We start from the raw sequence: 20,000 nt of genomic DNA on the forward strand, positions 1-20,000 counted from the left end.
TCTGCTATTCTCTGCGAAACCTCTCCCCACAATAACAGAAAACAGAAAAGACATAGTATAGAGCCAATATGGAGGTTTTAGAGGTTAAAGCAAGATCATAATGATAGATGTTGTTCTCTCAAGTGTCTATAAACGGCTAGCCTCGCGTGGCCAGACAACTATTCCACTATCTCTGAATGCTATCTATAGTCTGGAACAGTATCCAAGTCATTTCCGTTCATGAAAATATATTTTCAAATATCTTTAGATCTTATTTTTTCATTTCCATTTCTGCTAATAAGCAAGCTATATGCTTTGATTATTTAGATTAATATTAGGATATATTTGTGCGACTGTAAAGACAAAACGGAAGTTCAGGGGAGGAGGTTTCACTTCCGCTCTATCGTTTGCTCATGGGAAGAGCTTCCGTGCTCCAGACTGTATGGCCGGAACTTCCGGCCAGGAAGCATTTGAAAATGGTGGGAGGCAAACTAGCCTGGCCACACGAGACTAAATAAACAGCAGCAAAAGAAAGGGGCATATTTCAATAAGGGCTATTTAAAAACGGGATATATTTAGACCGCCCACCCAACGCTCTACGAGGTGAGGAGCCCCTTCTTCCCTCGGCCGCCCCGGAGTGAAGCTCCCTCTTTTAGGATGGCCATCTGGCCATGATTGATTAAAGCTCCCTTTAAGTAATTAATGGCTGCTTTAATTGAGAGTCAACCCCCGTAGCTGTGGGGGTTCAGGTGTAATGCTCAGGCAGAGTAGTGGAGCCAAGGATCTGTTTGAGAGGAGAAGGGGGTGCATGGAAATCTGTTTAGCACCCTGACCCCTCTCTCTCTCTCTCTCTCTCTCTCTCTCTCTCTCTCTCTCAGCCGCACACATCCCGGGATCCTCCACATGCTAATAAGAATGTGACTTTAGTCTGCAGACTGCAGAGTTGTGGCGTGGCTCCAATCATGGCTATTAATCATACAGGTGCGGTGGTGCCACATGTGGTGGTTTTCCTTACATTAGAATTGAAGTGCTGAAAGGGGGTGTGGCCTGTAGTTAGTTTACTTAAGTACTGTACTTAGGTTCATCTTTTTGAGGTATTTGTAGTTTACATTCTTTACATAGTTTATGTTGTACCTACTCCACTCCACTAAGTTTATTTTAAATGTTTTACTATAGTTACTTGGTAGATTTTGATTAGTATTACAAAACATACATTAACCACTTCAGCCCTATACTTTTGAAGATAGTGATGTATATTTATGCACCAAGTAACCCGTGTCTTTGTAGCAGCGATGGATCGAGTGGAAGAAAGGAGTCAAGCAGCAGGTTGTAGTCGTCACATCTGATCAGCTTTATTGAACAGAATTCACTCAGTTACAAGGCTTTCCACGGGCAGAAGGCCCCGTGGAAATACAGTAGTCACATCATAGCTAATCAGTGTGAACTCTCAGAAGTTTCACTAGGCTCTGTGGGTTGACTCCTGTCTGGGCCCCTCCTACGTCTCACCAGGTCCACTCCTGCTCTCACCAGGCCCAGGACCTGTGCGTTGCACCAGAGTCCCAGCACCAGACACTTCATTCAGGAGTGGTGGATTCCTGAGCCGCAATGATTCCGCCTAGACTCCACCTGAGCAGCAAGGTGGTGCTGCAGGCTCCGCTTGCGGCTTGAGTGGCCCTCCTAAAGGCCTCACCGAGGGTTTGTTGGGCTTCCTCCTCACGGAGGACACAGGCTGGGGCGCCAACCCATACTGCTCACCCGGGTCCCCTCAAAAATAGTACTTTTTCTACCACCTTTGCCCCCTATCCTATCAAAAATAAAGCAATATATGTGCCCAGAAATAGATTAAATTAAACGATGCACTAATCTAAGTGATGTCACTATTCTGAGTAATGTCACCGCTATCTGTCTGTGCGTCTCTGAGCCTTCGTTGATATTCTGCCCCCTCGTGAAGATCATTCTGTTTGCGTACATAGATGACGTGCGCAGATAGAAGGGGCAACCAATGCGAGTGGCCCTGCCAAGCGGCGTGCGTCCGTGCATGGTGACAGCGTGTCTCTGCAGGACCCCGCTGCTCGGCGCACCATTGTGCTGTCTCATCTGCTCGTGATAAATGAGCGATATCAGTTTTTCCCCCCTTCTGTTTCACTGTGGCTGTCACAATGGATGCGCGCAGCGTGACACTTCCCCGATCACAAGTCCTGACCTTCTCTATTTAACCCGTTCAGGACGGGAACACCCCTTTTGGTGTTTTATACTGTTTAGCTGTTGAAAAGTAGCAGATCTACGAGCTTGCAGATCTGCTATTTTTTAAAAATCGTGAAAATGTGGCGCAAATCTTTGAATATATATATTCCTTCAGAGCGAACGTTTTTAACTCAAATCTTTGATTCTGGGGGGGGGGGGGGAATCCCTGGGAAAACATATTATGGAGGTCCGCAGCCAAATACAGATAATTCTGTGGGTCCTTGACATGATAAAGGTTGAACACCACTGACATAGAAACATGAAACCTTTAGGATTCAGAAGACATATTTTAGAATCGGTCCTCAGTCCTGAATGGGTTAAAGAGCTCTTTGTCTTTTGGGTAATTGTTTTCAGAAGGTGCTACGCCCACCTAGCGCCGCTGATAAACGTGAGGCATGGTGAATGCAGAGTGCTGGAGGAATTGATTCCCGCCGCATATACCTGACAATGACCTTTTCCAATTTGAAGTCCTGCACGGGCTGCCAGTTTGACGTGAGCCCCCCCGCCGAATCGATGGCTCGCTGAGACTACCACAATGTCTCCCTCGCTGACGGCCCCCGGCTGGCAAGTCAACTAGCTGCAGCCTCTTCTACGTATACACGGGGTCTTATCCACCGTGTTCACTCGGGAGGCTTTCTGAATAATGAAACATTTACCCCTCAATGGCCGCAAAGAATGATCACTTTAATTTGCTGTCGTTAAAGCCATCTAGTCTAATGGGCTAATTAAGGGGCCTCGGATGGAACGGATTCACAGGAGACTGTGTCACCCCGGCCACCCCCACCCCCCTCCCCCCCCCCTCCCCCTCCTCGGGTTGGGAGCCCATCAACGGATCATAAATATTTTACTGCGTCTATGCCTACATGCGGATCGCAGGGCGCCTCTGTTTAACTTGCGTAACTGCTTAACATGCGGCATCGGTGGTGTCGCTCACGTTGCTAACAGAGGAATAATGGAATCACTGTGCGGTCATGAACCCAGTGTTGCTCAACAGGCCCCGTATGTACAGTACGTACAGTACGTACCCCACCCCCCACCCCCACCCAAGTTGCCGCATAGAGAGAAAAAAGAGAAAAGACTACAAAGGAGCATTATTAATTCATTTGTCGAACAGATACACCCTTTAAGTGTGTCTCCCACACTGGTGCATGCAGCCACTCCTGTGAGGAGGGGAAATGGCCCACTCTGAATGTTTTGTCTGAATGGGTAAAACACATGCACGCGACGCGCGTTTGATCGATGCGGGTCAGACTCGGGAGTGTGCAGCGCCGGTCTTCGCCGTGGGTCTTATTAGATTTGGGAGACGGTAATAGACAGGCAGCTGTGTCATGACTCTACCCCTGTGACCGACGGCTCGCGAGAGGCTCGTGTTTTTGCCCCGAGGGCGGCGGGTGTAATCCCCCCGACCTTTACCCTTTGCAGGTCTGACCTCAGACCTCGGCGGCCCGGGAGGAAAGGCGTACCTACATGGGAGACAGAGAGGTGACGGAAGAGAAAGGATTTGGCTCTCAAAATATAGCTTTAATTACGCACCGGGGCCTTTGTGTTGTCCTGCTGGCATGTCAGGCTGAAGGGTACAAGAGACCCTGTCCGAGTATAACAATCATTCCACTTGCCTTTTCCTTTCCCCCCCGTCGTCTTCTCACTGTTCCTCCCGGCTAATATGTCTTGGCCGACAGTCATCCCTGGATATTAAATTAAGCGGGTTGACATTTTGTGTACGCTGCCGAATCGACTTGCCCAACGCGAGCTGACGCCGGCTGTGTCACCTTGAAGTGCGCTGCACGGCAGACGTGTGCGAGGGACTGCGGCCGTGACGGCAAGCTATAAGCAGCGTGCATGCGTGCCTGAAACCCGCGGGTCGACGACACGTGACATTTCTGGGGCACATTGGACCAGACCAGACAACAAACGCCCAGCGGTTATAAGGATGCCGAGATATACACACGGAGGGAACAAGAAAGGCAGCGGTGCCTTTGTTCCACACCAGACCATTAGCGCTAATCTTATCCCACCGTCCCAGCCGCTGTGGACGGCTGCTGTCGGGAGCCACCAAATAATACATGTTTGTCGTAGGACAGATGGGTTGCTTACTCATGGGGGTTATTGATGTGTGCGTGCACGTGTGTGCGCGTGTGTGTGTGTGTCTGTGTGCGTGCGTGCGTGCGTGTGCAAGTGGGTTTTGTAGCCTGCTGTCCCTATTTGATGGTCTGATTTGGGTTCCATTATGGTGCTGGCAGGGGTCCTGTTCAGAGATGCTACGCTGGCACCGACTGCCCTGTGGGCGATCAGAAAAACCATCTGCACCGGCCGGCTCCCAGACGCACCACAGCGAGTGAAGAGGGTGTGGCATGCTCTCTCTCTCTCTCTCTCTCTCTCTCTCTAAATGGAGCTTATGCGGCTTTGTATTGATTTTTGCTTGTTTGAAAGCATCTCTATTACTGCTGATATGGGCCGATCAAGGCACAACGCAGGCGGGCGGCAGTGGCACAGGGATGACGGCAAACGAGAGGTTCCCTGTTCGATCCCCGGGCTCCCCCGGAGTTACTGTCCAAGTGTCCTTGAGAAAGACTCTTGAGGGCTATATCTTGCGCCACCCCCTTTTCACCTAAACTATATTTGCCATTTTGTAATTTTTAAAAGCCTTTTAAAATAGTTCAAATAGCCAATCTACAAGCTCACAACGTGTCGATGTAGATCGGCTTTGAACATTTGAACAGCCTTGCATGGTTTCCTCCGCCATCGGTGTGTGTGTGTGTGTGTGTGTGTGTGTGTGTGTGTGTGTGTGTGTGTGTGTGTGTGTGTGTGTGTGTGTGTGTGTGTGTGTGTGTGTGTGTGTGTGCGTGTGTAACCAACATTTGAAGTGAACTGAGCTCCTGACCTCTGTCTAGTTGAGTAAGTAGCATTATTTTGTAATTTAGCAAACTGCTAGTAGTGGTACTCTAAGTGCTTTTCTATTAGTATTATATTATTAGCTTGTGTGGTAGTCTGTAGTTTATAGTTGTATTGTTTGTGTTCAAGCAGTAGGCTAGTGGCACTTTGTAGTAGTGTAATTAGTTTCACCCTGTAATAGGCCACTTGATAACTAGTTTCACCCTGTATAGCCCACTTGATTGGCTTGTGAAGTGTGTGGTTTAGCCAGCACAGCTCAAGGGATAAGTAGCCAGGTTGTGAGTATTCTATTCAGTGTGTAACCAACATTTGAAGTGAACTGAGCTCCTGACCTCTGTCTAGTTGAGTAAGTAGCATTATTTTGTAATTTAGCAAACTGCTAGTAGTGGTACTCTAAGTGCTTTTCTATTAGTATTATATTATTAGCTTGTGTGGTAGTCTGTAGTTTATAGTTGTATTGTTTGTGTTCAAGCAGTAGGCTAGTGGCACTTTGTAGTAGTGTAATTAGTTTCACCCTGTAATAGGCCACTTGATAACTAGTTTCACCCTGTATAGCCCACTTGATTGGCTTGTGAAGTGTGTGGTTTAGCCAGCACAGCTCAAGGGATAAGTAGCCAGGTTGTGAGTATTCTATTCAGTGTGTAACCAACATTTGAAGTGAACTGAGCTCCTGACCTCTGTCTAGTTGAGTAAGTAGCATTATTTTGTAATTTAGCAAACTGCTAGTAGTGGTACTCTAAGTGCTTTTCTATTAGTATTATATTATTAGCTTGTGTGGTAGTCTGTAGTTTATAGTTGTATTGTTTGTGTTCAAGCAGTAGGCTAGTGGCACTTTGTAGTAGTGTAATTAGTTTCACCCTGTAATAGGCCACTTGATAACTAGTTTCACCCTGTATAGCCCACTTGATTGGCTTGTGAAGTGTGTGGTTTAGCCAGCACAGCTCAAGGGATAAGTAGCCAGGTTGTGAGTATTCTATTCAGTGTGTAACCAACATTTGAAGTGAACTGAGCTCCTGACCTCTGTCTAGTTGAGTAAGTAGCATTATTTTGTAATTTAGCAAACTGCTAGTAGTGGTACTCTAAGTGCTTTTCTATTAGTATTATATTATTAGCTTGTGTGGTAGTCTGTAGTTTATAGTTGTATTGTTTGTGTTCAAGCAGTAGGCTAGTGGCACTTTGTAGTAGTGTAATTAGTTTCACCCTGTAATAGGCCACTTGATAACTAGTTTCACCCTGTATAGCCCACTTGATTGGCTTGTGAAGTGTGTGGTTTAGCCAGCACTCCTGGCAGACGATTAGCAATCAGTTGAAGTGGCCTTATACCACCAGCTGAAAGCGTCAGCGTTTAAGCGGCGTCCAGCAAACGAAGGCCAGGCGAACAAAGGCGACAGGCGACTTTGTCAAAGTCCGACTTCGTCACTGAACGATAAGCTGTATCATTGATTAGTGACATATATAGTAGTGTGATAGATATAGTAGTGTATTGTAGTATATGTTTAGTGATCTACAATGTGTTTTCTTCCTATTCCTGTCCTCTCTTCTTCCTGGGGGTCGCACAAACACTGGGTTACACCCAGATGTCGCGACACAACTAATCTCATCTATCCTACTCTTTCAACTCACGTCGAGCAAGTGGTAACAGGAGGGCTTTGGAATTGCCACTCGGCTGTGGTGGAAGGCAAATCTGCTTTCATCTCAGCCTACGCATCCTTGCTCTCCCTTAACTTCCTTGCTCTGACTGAGACCTGGATCAGACAAGAAAACACTGCTACGCCCGCGGCTCTGTCAGATGTGTACTCTTTCTCTCACACTCCCAGAGCCGTGCGGACAGGTGGTGGGGTTGGTCTGCTAATTTCCAGAAAATGGAAATACTCTCCTGTTTCACTGTCACAATTCTCTCCTACCTCATTTGAATTTCATGTGGTCACTGTTTCTCATCCAGTCAAGCTCACCATTGCAGTTGTTTATCGCCCACCGGGCCCTGCTGGTGGCTTCCTGGAAGAGCTGGACCATCTAGTCTCCCACTTCCCTGTCGATGGCTCTGGATTCATCCTTCTGGGTGACTTCAACCTCCCGACTGAGAAGCAGCTAGACCCACTACTTTCGTTTCTCGCCGCCTTTGACCTAGTTATTTCCCCATCTCCTCCTACCCATGAGGCGGGCAACCAACTGGACCTGATCTTCACCAGAGGCTGCTCTATTGCTAACCTGTCTGTCACTCCTCTTTCCAGTGAAAAGGGTAAGAAACTCTCTGATCACTACTTCATGTCCTACTCTCTCTCTCTCTCCTCTCCCCCCTCACAGCCCCTCCCTACCCACATGATTTCCTCACGTCACAATCTTCGCTCACTTTCCTCCACTGATCTTTCCTCTTCTGTTCTCTCTGCTCTCCCTGCCCCTGAATCCTTTGCTCTTCTATCCCCTGATACCGCCACAGATCTTCTTTTCTCTACTCTATCCTCTTCTCTCGACCATCTCTGTCCCCTCACCACCAGGCCTGCACGCCAAACTCCACCTGCCCCCTGGTTGTCGGACTCAGTGCGGACTGAGAGACGGAGCCTGAGAGCGGCTGAGCGCAAATGGAGAAATGGCAACCTCCCGGAGGACCTTCTCACCTTCCAATCTCTCATTTCTACTTTTTCCTCCTCTCTATCAGCTGCTAAAGCTGCTTTTTTCTGCACTAAAATTCAGGCTTCTGCTTCCAACCCTAAAAAACTCTTTGAAACTTTCTCCTCTCTCCTACAACCACCACCCCCTCCTCCCTCCTCGTCCCTCCTCCCTGACGATTTCGCCAACTTCTTTGACAAGAAGGTGAACGATATCCGATCCTCCTTCCCTCCTCCCCCGGCTGGTGCCCTGCGCACTACCCACACCCGTCTGCCTGCCACCCCCCCCTCTCTACCTTCATCTACTCCTCTTCCCCCCCCCATCCCCTCTCTATCCCACTTCTCTCCCCTCTCCCCTAACGAGGTCCTTCTCCTTGTTACCTCTAGTCGCCCCACCTCATGCTCTCTGGACCCGGTCCCATCCACTCTGTTGCAGTCTATTGCACCTGAACTTCTTCCCTTCTTAACCCACCTTATTAACACCTCTCTGACATCTGGCTACTTTCCCTCTACTTTCAAGAGTCACCCCCCTCCTGAAGAAACCGACACTTGACCCCTCTGAGATCAAGAACTACAGACCGGTTTCCCTTCTATCCTTCCTATCTAAAACTCTCGAACGTGCTGTCTTTAAACAACTGTCCTCCTATCTCCACCAGAACAACCTCCTGGACTCCAACCAGTCTGGGTTCAAAGTGGGTCACTCGACAGAGACTGCCCTGCTGGCAGTGACGGAGTCGCTCCATGCCGCTAGAGCGAACTCTCTCTCCTCCGTCCTGATACTCCTGGACCTGTCTGGTCCTGTCTGGTTCCCCAAGGCTCGGTTCTGGGTCCTCTTCTTTTCTCTCTCTACACTACATCTCTGGGTGCTGTCATCCACTCCCATGGCTTTTCCTACCACTGCTATGCCGATGACACCCAGCTGATCCTCTCATTCCCCCCCTCTGATACCCAAGTGGAGGCACGCATTGCTGCTTGTCTGGCTGACATCTCGGCGTGGATGTCGACAAACCACCTGAAGCTCAACCTGGACAAGACCAAGCTGATGTTCCTCCCGGGGAAGGGCTGTCCGCACCGAGACATGGCCATCACCATTGATAATGCTGTGGTGACCTCAACTCGGACTGCGAAGAATCTGGGTGTGACCCTGGACGATCAACTGACGTTCTCGGCAAACATCGCATCAGTGACAAGGTCCTGCAGATTCCTCCTCTACAACATCAAGAGGATTCGCCCCTTCCTCACGGAGAAGGCAGCCCAGGTGCTCATCCAGGCTCTCGTCATCTCCCGCCTGGACTACTGCAACTCCCTCCTTGCTGGTGCTCCGGCATCTGCCATCAGACCTCTGGAGCTTGTTCAGAAAGCTGCGGCTCGTCTGGTGTTCAACCGCCCCAAGTTCTCCCACACAACCATCCTTCTCCGTTCTCTACACTGGCTCCCCGTAGCGGCTCGCATCCAGTTCAAAACCCTGGTGTTAGCCTATAGGGCAGTGAAAGGAACAGCTCCTTCCTACCTCCGGGCTATGGTCGATGCCTACACCCCTGCCCGACCACTTCGGTCTGCCACCTCGGGGCGACTGATTGCCTCGTCACTCAAGGGTCCTTCTGGCCGATCCACACGGTCACGACTCTTTTCTGTTCTGGCCCCACAGTGGTGGAATGAACTTCCCACTGATGTTAGGACAGCAGAGTCACTGCCCATATTTCGCCGCAGGTTGAAAACCCACCTCTTCAGGAAACACTACCCTTCCTCTCTGCCTGACCTACTTGTTGTTAACTAGTTGTACGAACGCTTGTTTTCTATTGTTGTATTGTTTATTGGATCTTGTTTAGTCGATACACTTAATTGTTTTAGCTCATGCTCATTTGATTTAGCTATTTTGTCTCATCTGTTTAAGGAAATAGGTAGCTGATATATTGCACTTTTACCTTAGCGCTAGGTATACTCTTGGTTGCTTGTTTTTGCAGAAAATGCACTAAAGACTTCTGGTGATTAGTAGTTTTTGTTCCCTACCTATGTTGAATACACTTATTGTAAGTCGCTTTGGATAAAAGCGTCTGCTAAATGACTGTAATGTAATGTAATGCGTGCGTGCGTGCGTGCGTGCGTGCGTGCGTGCGTGCGCGAATGGGTGAATGCAATGCACAATCTATGAGTAGTGCTTTGCATAAAAGCACTATATAAACGCACCATTTCCAACGCGGCCCGGGAGGCGTCTCCTGGCCATGGGAATGCTGGCCTGGCACTGCAGCTGGGCTCCGCGGGTTTGTGTTCAGTTCAGTGACAGGCTGCCTTCGCCGTGGGCGAAGAGTTATGATTGTTTGTTTTGGGAGACGTCGTTTTAGGTTTGAGTTCCTTCCTCTCCGAGGTTGAGCGCCACGGCCAGGAAGTAGCTGCAGACATCTGTAAATAAGTCAACTAGTAGCGAGACAGGCAAAGCTCCAGCGCAGAATGCCCTCAGTGCTAAAGCTCTTACAAATGATTTTGGCAGCTTTGGATTGCTTCTATAATGATGACAGATTCAGAAGTGGTGAGCAATTAGATACCTCACAACAGTGTGTTTGTTCAACAACAGCAATTCAATCAAGCAGTGTTGTTTTCGTCGACTAAAACTAAGATGAAAAATGTTCGTCGACTACCCTTTTCCACTGATGAAAACTAAATGGAAACTAAATGAAAACTAAGCTATGATGACTAAAACTAAGACTAAATATACTGACAATTTCGTCAACAAATAAAAACTAGACTAAAATGTTAGGAAGGAACTAGTGGACAAGAGATCCAGTATAAGTCATTTTACACTTGGTTGCATGCTGAAAATAGCCGATCTACAAGCTCGTGAGCTTGTAGATCGGCTATTTTCAGCAAGTGTAAAATCAGTCATTACGATGGCATCAAGGCCCGCCAAAATACATTTTAGTCGACTAAATCAACTGTAGATTATTTAGTCGACTAAAATCGTATGATGTTTAGTCGACTAAAACTAGACTAACACTAAAGCATTCCAGGTGACTAAAATGTGACTGAAACTAAATGAAAACTATTGAAGAGACTACGACTAAAACTAAAATCCAAATTTGCTGCCAAAAACAACACTGCAATCAAGTCTGATGCTTAATTCTGCGGTATGTGATTTGCGTTAACCACTTTCAACTTGACCTTAGGCGAAAAGGTACAAATAAATACCAATTTGAAAAAGTACAAAATAGGGCTTACAGTAAGTAGTTAAATCAGTGGTTCCCAAACTTTTTCATGTAAAGGACCCCCAAATGGACACTAATTAGCCTAATTAGCCATTTGAAAAGGTAAGCCAGGGACCACCATAAGAGAAGATTTTTCCGTCTCTAGCATTGATTCTCAACCCGTTTAATTTCAAGGACCCCCAGTTTGACATGCATTAGTCTACGGACCCTCCATTTAATGGCATTTCTATCTCTGGGACCCCCAATTTATATTGTAAAATCAATGTAAATTTTTACTCAGTGTACAAATGGTCCCATTTGTGTACACTCAGAGTTACAGACCCATAAGAGTCCATTTGATTCCAAACTACCATTTAGCTGGGGGCCCCCTGGAACTCCCTCAAGGACCCCTGGGGGTCCCCGGACCCCACTTTGGGAACCACTGAGTTAAATCACCTGTAACAGTGTGTACCTACCGCATAAACACTCCTTGTGGAGAGCTTTATTGACTGGCATTGGATCTCCGCTGCCGTGTATGTACGTGACTGTCGAACGGCAGCCATGTGCTCTCGTAAGAACTTATAGATAAGGAATTGTGTACGATCAATTTGCGGCAGACAGGACGCTGAGTGCCCGCCCGCGTGCAAAGTAACGCATTATAAATCCGGCCTCCGCGCCACAAAGCATGTCCTGCGCGGCGGCATTCCCCGCATGCTGCGCGCTTTCCATTTATATTAAGTCTCATAACGGCGCCGTGTGAATGTGCATGCATGTACACCCCACTGAATGCCGCCTGCCGCGCTGCGCCTGTTAGACGGAGATCCTGAATAAAGTCAGACAAAACACACACACGCACACACACACACGCACACGCACACACCCAGGAGCTGAGAGAGGGTACCCCTGGGGGGGAGGAGACATGGAAAGGGACAAGGACATATGCCATGGGCATTAATCTGCTATTAGAGGAGACACTAACAGTTGGTGTCGCGCCACACTCTCCACTCCAGACAGACTTCCTGTCCAGTTGCTGCCTCATGTGACTACAGCAGACTGTGTCGCACGTACAGTAGACCCCCCCCCCCCGACGGAAAAAGCAAGGTGGTCGTATTTCTTTGTGACTGTGCGTGCGTGTGTGTGTGTGTGTGTGCGCAGGCACCTGCGCATGTGTATGTTTCTACAGTGCATTACTCACCTACAGTACAGTGGGTATCTTCTGCGTTTTCTTTTCTTCATCACGTTCCTCTTCCTCCTAAGCACAAAAAAAAAAACATGAATATTTAAAATGACTTCAAACAAGCATTCATGAAATATTAAAATATTCAAGAGACAAGAAGAAAAGCTTTTATCCTCTCCGTTCTCCTTATGTCTTTCCAAGTCTCTCTCTCTTTCGTTCTTCTGTTGCTTAACAAACTGTCTCACAATCTCTCTCTCTCTCTCTCTCTCTCTCTCTCTCTCTCTCACACACACACACACACACACACACACACACACACACACACACACACACACACACACACACACACACACACACACACAGATTTTACCCTCGGGTAAGAATGAGAAAGCCTTCCCAGTCGATCCAGTCTTCGGTGGCATCAGCACATTGTTGCTTTAAATAGCAGAGGTGAAGACGCAGGAGGGGGGCTCAATAATTTAGGCTGGATTGAATTCCAGGCATAACGACGGCTGATTAGAATTGCTGTGTGTGTGTGTGTGCGTGTGTGTGTGTGTGTGTGTGTGTGTGTGTGTGTGTGTGTGTGTGTGCGTGCGTGCATCATGTTGTACAACATGCCTCGCATACGCCTCCGTTTTCAGGGTAGTTTACACTCAGAAGTTTGCCTCCTTCCTTCAGAACACTAACGTGCATTCTGATTATATTAGGGAGAGAGGATTTCTGGCAGTGAGATTAAGCATTTGGCTTGCCTCTTCTATTCTGTATAAGCCCTCTCTCTTTCTCTCCGATGCTCTCTCCCTCTGTGTGTGTCTCTGTCTGTCTTTATGTCTCTCTCCCTCTGTGTGTCTCTGTCTGTCTTTATGTCTCTCTCCCTCTGTGTGTCTCTGTCTGTCTTTATGTCTCTCTCCCTCTGTGTGTGTCTCTGTCTGTCTTTATGTCTCTCTCCCTCTGTGTGTCTCTGTCTGTCTTTATGTCTCTCTCCCTCTGTGTGTCTCTGTCTGTCTTTATGTTTCTCTCTTCCTCTGTGTGTGTCTCTGTCTGTCTTTATGTCTCTCTCTCTCTCCCTCTGTGTGTCTCTGTCTGTCTTTATGTCTCTCTCCCTCTGTGTGTCTCTGTCTGTCTTTATGTCTCTCTCCCTCTGTGTGTGTCTCTGTCTGTCTTTGTCTCTCTCACTATGTGTGTCTCTGTCTGTCTTTATGTCTCTCTCCCTCTGTGTGTCTCTCTGTCTTTATGTTTCTCTCCCTCTGTGTGTCTCTCTGTCTTTATGTTTCTCTCTCTCACTCTGTGTGTCTCTGCCTGTCTTTATGTCTCTCTCTCTATCTCCCTCTGTGTGTCTCTCTGTCTGTCTTTATGTCTCTCTCCCCCTCTGTGTGTCTCTGTCTGTCTTTATGTCTCTCTCCCTGTCCCCCTCTGTGTGTCTCTGTCTGTCTTTATGTTTCTCTCTCTCCCTCTCCCTCTGTGTGTCTCTCTGTCTGTCTTAATGTCTCTCTCCCCCTCTGTGTGTGTCTCTGTCTGTCTCTCCCCCTCTGTGTGTCTCTGTCTGTCTTTATGTTTCTCTCTCTCCCCCTCTGTGTGTCTCTGTCTGTCTTTATGTTTCTCTCCCTCTCCCTCTGTGTGTCTCTGTCTGTCTCTCCCCCTCCCCCTCTGTGTGTCTCTCTGTCTGTCTCTCCCTCTCCCCCTCTGTGTGTGTCTCTGTCTGTCTTAATGTCTCTCCCCCCCTCTGTGTGTGTCTCTGTCTGTCTCTCCCTCTCCCCCTCTGTGTGTCTCTGTCTGTCTCTCCCTCTCCCCCTCTGTGTGTCTCTCTGTCTGTCTTAATGTCTCTCTCCCCCTCTGTGTGTCTCTGTCTGTCTCTCCCTCTCCCCCTCTGTGTGTCTCTCCCCCCCTCTGTGTATGTGTCTCTGTCTCTCCCCCTCTGTGTGTCTCTGTCTGTCTCTCCCTCTCCCCCTCTGTGTATGTGTCTCTGTCTCTCCCCCTCTGTGTATGTGTCTCTGTCTCTCCCCCTCTGTGTGTCTCTCTGTCTGTCTTAATGTCTCTCTCCCCCTCTGTGTATGTGTCTCTGTCTCTCCCCCTCTGTGTGTCTCTCTGTCTGTCTTAATGTCTCTCTCCCCCTCTGTGTATGTGTCTCTGTCTCTCCCCCTCTCTGTCTGTCTATCCCTCTCCCCCTCTGTGTGTCTCTCTGTCTGTCTTTATGTTTCTCTTTCTGTCCGTCTCCATCTCGCTGCCTTTCCTTTCCTTCCTGTGTTTAGCTGAGAGCCACAGGCTGTGCTAATCGCTGGAGCGGCAGCTCTAAGTGGATGCTGCTATGTTTTTAGAAAAGATCCTCTTAAGTGTGAATAGGAAATGTCTTGTAGTGGTAAATGCTTGCTCTCTATAGCCTCTTCTCTTAAGATGCTTCCTGAATCCTGCCAACAGCGTATTGTGTAGCCAACTTGTTGGCTCTTTCTCCAGCATCTCCCCTCACACAGTACATACACTAATATAGTATGCAAACACACATACTGACGACACTGCAGTACAGTAAGTGAGCATCAGCCTTAGAATGTCCTTTACCATTAATATCGGCATCAGTATGGGTAATCTGTTGAATTAGTATGCAGCTGATATTTCTGTAAACACCACCGCTCTTTTATTACGCGGTACGCTACTAATTCAAGCTGTTTGATGGTGCACAGGCGGACACTGTACGTCGCACATGTTTGTTTCTGTGCGTGTGGCCCATGCATGCCATGTGTTTGGACGGCGACTGGGAGATTAATGGCAGAAGAAAACTCCTTTAAGGGCTCTCTGTGCTGCATCGATTCTGTCATTTTTCCCCGTCAGTCGCTGATTTATGCATTTATGTACGTGCTTGTGTTTTGCAGTATGTCAACGCAGCTCTCCGAGGGCGTGTGGGCTTTTAAAAATGCGCACATGTAGGGCAGGATAGGCTAAAGTAAGGGGGATTAAAGGAGATGTCAATTTTTGTTTGAAGCAAAAGGCTCTGTTTTTTTCCCATCCTGTTTTTCCTTTCTTCCATCTCCCAATTCCCCCGTCCCCCCCCCTCGGTCAGCGGCGCTCGGACGAGAATGAAAGAAATCTCTTGGTAGAGCAGTCGTATTGCAAATCTAATCAAAAGGGGAAGTGCTTTTAAATGTCTCTGGTTCCCTGGGGCAGAACGTCTGCGGGCCTCTCTCCCCTCGCAGGCTCCTTGCCCCAAACTTCGCCACCGCGAGATGCAATTAATATCGAGCGGACGCCCCGGCCCACCGCTCGCCCTCCCATAATAACAGCGTTAGAACAAAGGTTAATGCTTCGAATCTAATCTCGGCGCCTTCGTCCGTTTCGATGGAGTTATGATGCAAGTGGCAGGAGGCAGAAGTGGTGTTTTTTTTCTTTGGGGGGAGGGGGTGTATGGCTGGAGACAGGGTGGGGGGGAGGGGGTGTATGGCTGGAGACAGGGTGGGGGGGTTGAACGTCAGCTAAATTAATTACTGGTCCCCCATAAATTCAGTGTCATGTCTCATTTTCCCTAATCCTCTGCTCCCCAGTGGTGTTAACAGGGAAGCCTGGGAAAGACTAATGAAAAGGCCTCTTAGATGCTAATGGCAAATTAGCCCCTGTGTCACTTTTGGAAGCTGCTGGAGAAGTCAACCGTCTCTCCAGTGGGAGGTGGTGGCCAGACCAGAGACTAGACTGTGGCTCTCCGAACGTATACGCGCACGCGCGCGCACGCACGCACACGCGCACACACACGCACACGCACACGCACACACGCACACACATAAAACAAGACACATAAAACACACAAAAACACTCTCACACGCTGAGGAGGAATGGTTTGGAAACTCTCGCGGGTGGGGAGATTTATTCTTCAGTCTGAACTGTATTGTTTACTGGCCACCCAAAACGCCTTCGCCTTTCAATTATCTCCCGGTTACTGGGCTGTCTGTAGTTCTGCAATGTTGACATGTGAGTGAGTTCAGATGCAACTACTCTAAGAGACTGTGTGTGCGTGTGTTGTGTGTGTTGCGTGTGCATTGTTTATACCGTGGCTGGCTATTGTAAAGGGGGGGGGGGGGGGGGGGGTATAGCAGTTGGACAGTAGTGGACAGAAGAATTTGCTCAGGCCATGAGACACAAACATGCTGGGAGACAAACTCGCCGCATGGTTGGAAAAAAAAAAACCCATCTCTTTTTGTCCCTCGCCAGCCCAGAGGGACGCATCGCAGAACACCCGTTGACGTGCGTGCTTGGTTTGCTTTTTGGATTGAAGCGATAGCGGTCTGTTTTAGTTTTCAACCCTCTACAATGTTCCAAAACATTTGAGACTCTCACAATCAGATATGTCGGCAGTCACATCATGTAGTTTATGTCTTTCCAGTATTGACTCATACTCTTCTCAGCCCGTGTGACTTGTTAACCCTGTGGGAATTCACTTTCACGGTTGTTGTTTTTTGTCGTTGGGTTTTCAGCAAAAAGTTTCATCGCTGTGGACACATGTCCGGCACAAGTACTCGCGGCTGCACATGTTTGATGTGGAAGAAAAGTCGAATATGGCAGAGAGTATTATTATTTTACAGCTGTGAGACCTAGAGCGATCGAGTCTGAAGTATTTATGCGTGCGCTGTCCTTTTATGATTGCTACATGACGTCGTAGAGTTTCTCTCTCTCTTTCTTCCCACTCTCTCCCCTCTTGTCGTCTGCCAACTGCAGTCAAAGGGAAGTCCCAGTGCTCCACATAAAGGTGCCTGGGTCGACTGTCACGCCACAGCCTATACGGAGGGAACTAAACTAGTGAGCAGAAAGTAAATCGATGCTCCTGAGTCGAGGCAGTCGCTGTCTTAACACGTGCATTTATGTAAAACGTATAATCCAATTAACAAGTACAAAACCGAACCAGTGATTCGCTCCATTACGGGAATACAAAGGAGAGAGGTTGCACAGTCTGCCGACCGCTCATGTGGAAAAAATGCAAATGTGGAATGAGTCGTGCCTAGTAATGTGTTTGTATTAAGCCCCATGCTGTGGCTCTGACGACTCTCTCTCTCTCTCTCTGTGTCTCTCTCCCTTGCAGGCATACTTCCGACAGGGTGTTGCCCTTCAGTACCTTGGTCGCCATGCGGACGCGCTGGCCGCCTTCGCCTCGGGGCTGGCCCAGGACCCCAAGAGCCTCCAGCTGCTGGTGGGCATGGTGGAGGCTGCTATGAAGTCCCCATTACGAGGTACAGTAAAGTATGCCTCTGTCGTGTGTTCGCAATGTGGGCACAGCGTGACCATTTCACATTTTCCTAAGGTGATCCTTAAAATGCATTGGTATAATGTATGCTGCGTTTATATATATTGCTTTTATCCAAGGCGCTTTACAGAGAATGTGCATTACATTCACCCATTCACACGCTCATTCATACACCGATGGCGAAGGAAACCATGCAAGGCACCAACCTTAGTGCACATCGTGAGCAATTAGGGGTTCGGAGTCTTGCTCAAGAACACCTCGACACCATGTCTGGGGGAGCCCGGGATCGAACTGGGAACCATCTGGCACACAAGCGGCCGTTCCAACTCCTGATCCACTACCGCCCCACTTGGGTACGGTGGCATCATGACGCAATGAGCACGCTGAGAGCAGAGACCACACAAACATAATGGTAAACTAAAGGCCTACAGTTGGAGGCCATCGATATTTTCCTTTTCTTTTTGCTGAGGTTTGCGTGATCTGCGCAAAAGGACAGTTAACCCATTTTGGGCGGGAACCCCTTTTGGTGTTTTAAACATTATGTTATAATTTAGCAACTGAAAAATAGCAGATCTACAAGCTCATAGCGCGCCACCGAGTGGCACGCTATGAACTTGTAGGTCTGCTATTTTTGAAAAATCGTGAAAATATTTATTTCAGAAAACTGGAGGATTTAGAAGGATTTTTTAAAATTTTGAGGTCAGGCCTAAATGGGTCAAATGATAAGGGACAATATCGGTGGCACCCAACTGTATTTTGGTGGTCACATTATCACCTAAAACTGGACTATGAATAGGCCTTTAGAAACTCATGCTGCAACAAGACAAGTCAACACACATGAAGTTGGCGTGCTTACTAGAGCATGTATTCAGCTTCAGTTTACTGTGCATTACAGTATTACATACGGTATTTAGACATCAATTCCCTAATTTACTCCTATAATTTCTTCTTTACATCCTCCTTTACATTTGCTTTGCTTTCTCTTGCAGCAGCCCTGTGCTTCTGCTTGCTGTTTTCGTTTTTGCAGTTGGCTTTTGAAGTACGGTAGTCTATATATTGTCTGGTTGAGGTTGTATAAATCTATGATGTTCATCATAATTACATCATCAGGAGGCGACGACAACACGATAAGGGGTGGAGATGAAGTGATAAGATTTAGCTAAAGCAAAACAAATGACTGAAGCCTATACAGTACATGAGTAAAGCCTGTATATCAGACGTAAACTGCAGGAAGGAATTCCCATAGGTTCAGGCATCATCGCAAAGATCCCAGTGTCTTATTTTGTTTTGCCACCGGCTGCATGTCTGTCCTTTTCAGCTCAGACGATAGTCTTCTATGGGCTATCCGTGATCTGAGATCATTATCTGGATGGAGTCCAATTTTGCTTCAAGCGGCGCTATGGTTGTTTTAAATTAGAAGGGTGAGGGCCTCTTTTAGATCCTCCATTAGCTTAGCGACGGCAGCCATGTCTGTAGCGCCGTCCTTCTTGTGATGTCGAAGTTATATCAGTGAAATACAACAGAATATAATGTATATTAGAGAAGCCAGTGATGAGAAGGAAGCCAAACCAAAATATGTTTTACTCCTATGTACCTGTAGTGTGCACAAGATGTTGACCAATATTGTCCTATAATATGAGAGAACTCATACAGGATACACAAGTGGAACTGGAAGCGACGACACAAACAAATGAGCAGAAATACTATACAATTAAAGCTGGTGAATGCGAACACACGTTCCTTTTTTCATTTCCTGAAAAATAACGGTTTTGGACATCCAAGATTTCCACCTGACAGCGACAATACGTTTTTTCTCCCCACTGTCTAAAGCCTGTCTTTGCGATAATTCCCGCTGTCAGTCAATACAGTTGGAGGCCATCGATATTGTCATTTTCTTTTTGCTGAGGTTTGCGTGATCTGCACAAAAGGACAGTTAACCCCTTTTAGTGTTTTAAACATTATGTTATAATTTAGCTATTGAAAAATAGCAGATCTACAAGCTTGTAGGTCTGCTATTTTTGAAAAATCGTGAAAATATTTATTTCAGAAAACTGGAGGATTTAGAAGGATTTTTTTAAATTTTGAGGTCAGGCCTAAATGGGTCAAATGATAAGGGACAATATCGGTGGCACCCAACTGTACGTACATGTGTTGTGGGGGTGACATTGGCTGTCTGTCAGGCAGACCGTCCCTCTGTCTGTCTGTTTGTGTGTCCATCTTGTCCATGTGTCCGGTATCTCCATTGACTGCGAGTCCAGTCTGATGTGCAGGTTCAGCACATCTGATTGTCAGCGGGGGTTGATCACATTTACAGATAGCCCCTTTATCTTAATAAGCTTCCAACAATGCGGCCATTGTCCGCGCCCGCCCTTGTGAAAACCTATTTCCTAAAAGCCAAGTGGATTTATAAGTAGCTTTACTCAAGCCAAGATTTTTACTAAAACTCGTGTGGCTCGGCAACCCACGGACCGCTGTCGTCAACGGTACAGTATAATATTGGTCAGCTGCTGTGACGCGGTTGTTTTCCCGAGCTGTTTTGCGGTGGATCAAATCCGCGCCGCGGGCCTCCAAAACAAACCTGGCGTCCATTTTCCTCCAGCTGACCACTGCAGATGCTCTAATGCGCCACAGATCTGGATGGCACTGCACGGCTGCCAACAAAGACTGAGTGGTCCTGCGGCCGCTCTTTGTCATCGCAGCGGGTTCCT

At 47.7% G+C, this 20,000-nt stretch overlaps 1 protein-coding gene across 3 annotated transcripts in view; it reads left to right on the forward strand.

Annotated features, from left to right (window-relative positions):
* ttc28 (tetratricopeptide repeat domain 28) overlaps positions 1–20,000 on the forward strand; it is a 363,296-nt gene that overhangs the window by 144,698 nt on the left and 198,598 nt on the right. For all 3 annotated transcript variants that reach the window (XM_079516434.1, XM_079516435.1, XM_079516436.1), the window contains one exon: positions 17,131–17,278. In XM_079516434.1, the coding sequence (XP_079372560.1) occupies positions 17,131–17,278 (148 nt within the window). The remainder of the gene's footprint in view (positions 1–17,130; positions 17,279–20,000) is intronic.

Source organism: Electrona antarctica (assembly GCF_951216825.1).
Source record: "Electrona antarctica genome assembly, chromosome: 12".
Classification (NCBI taxonomy): domain Eukaryota; kingdom Metazoa; phylum Chordata; class Actinopteri; order Myctophiformes; family Myctophidae; genus Electrona; species Electrona antarctica.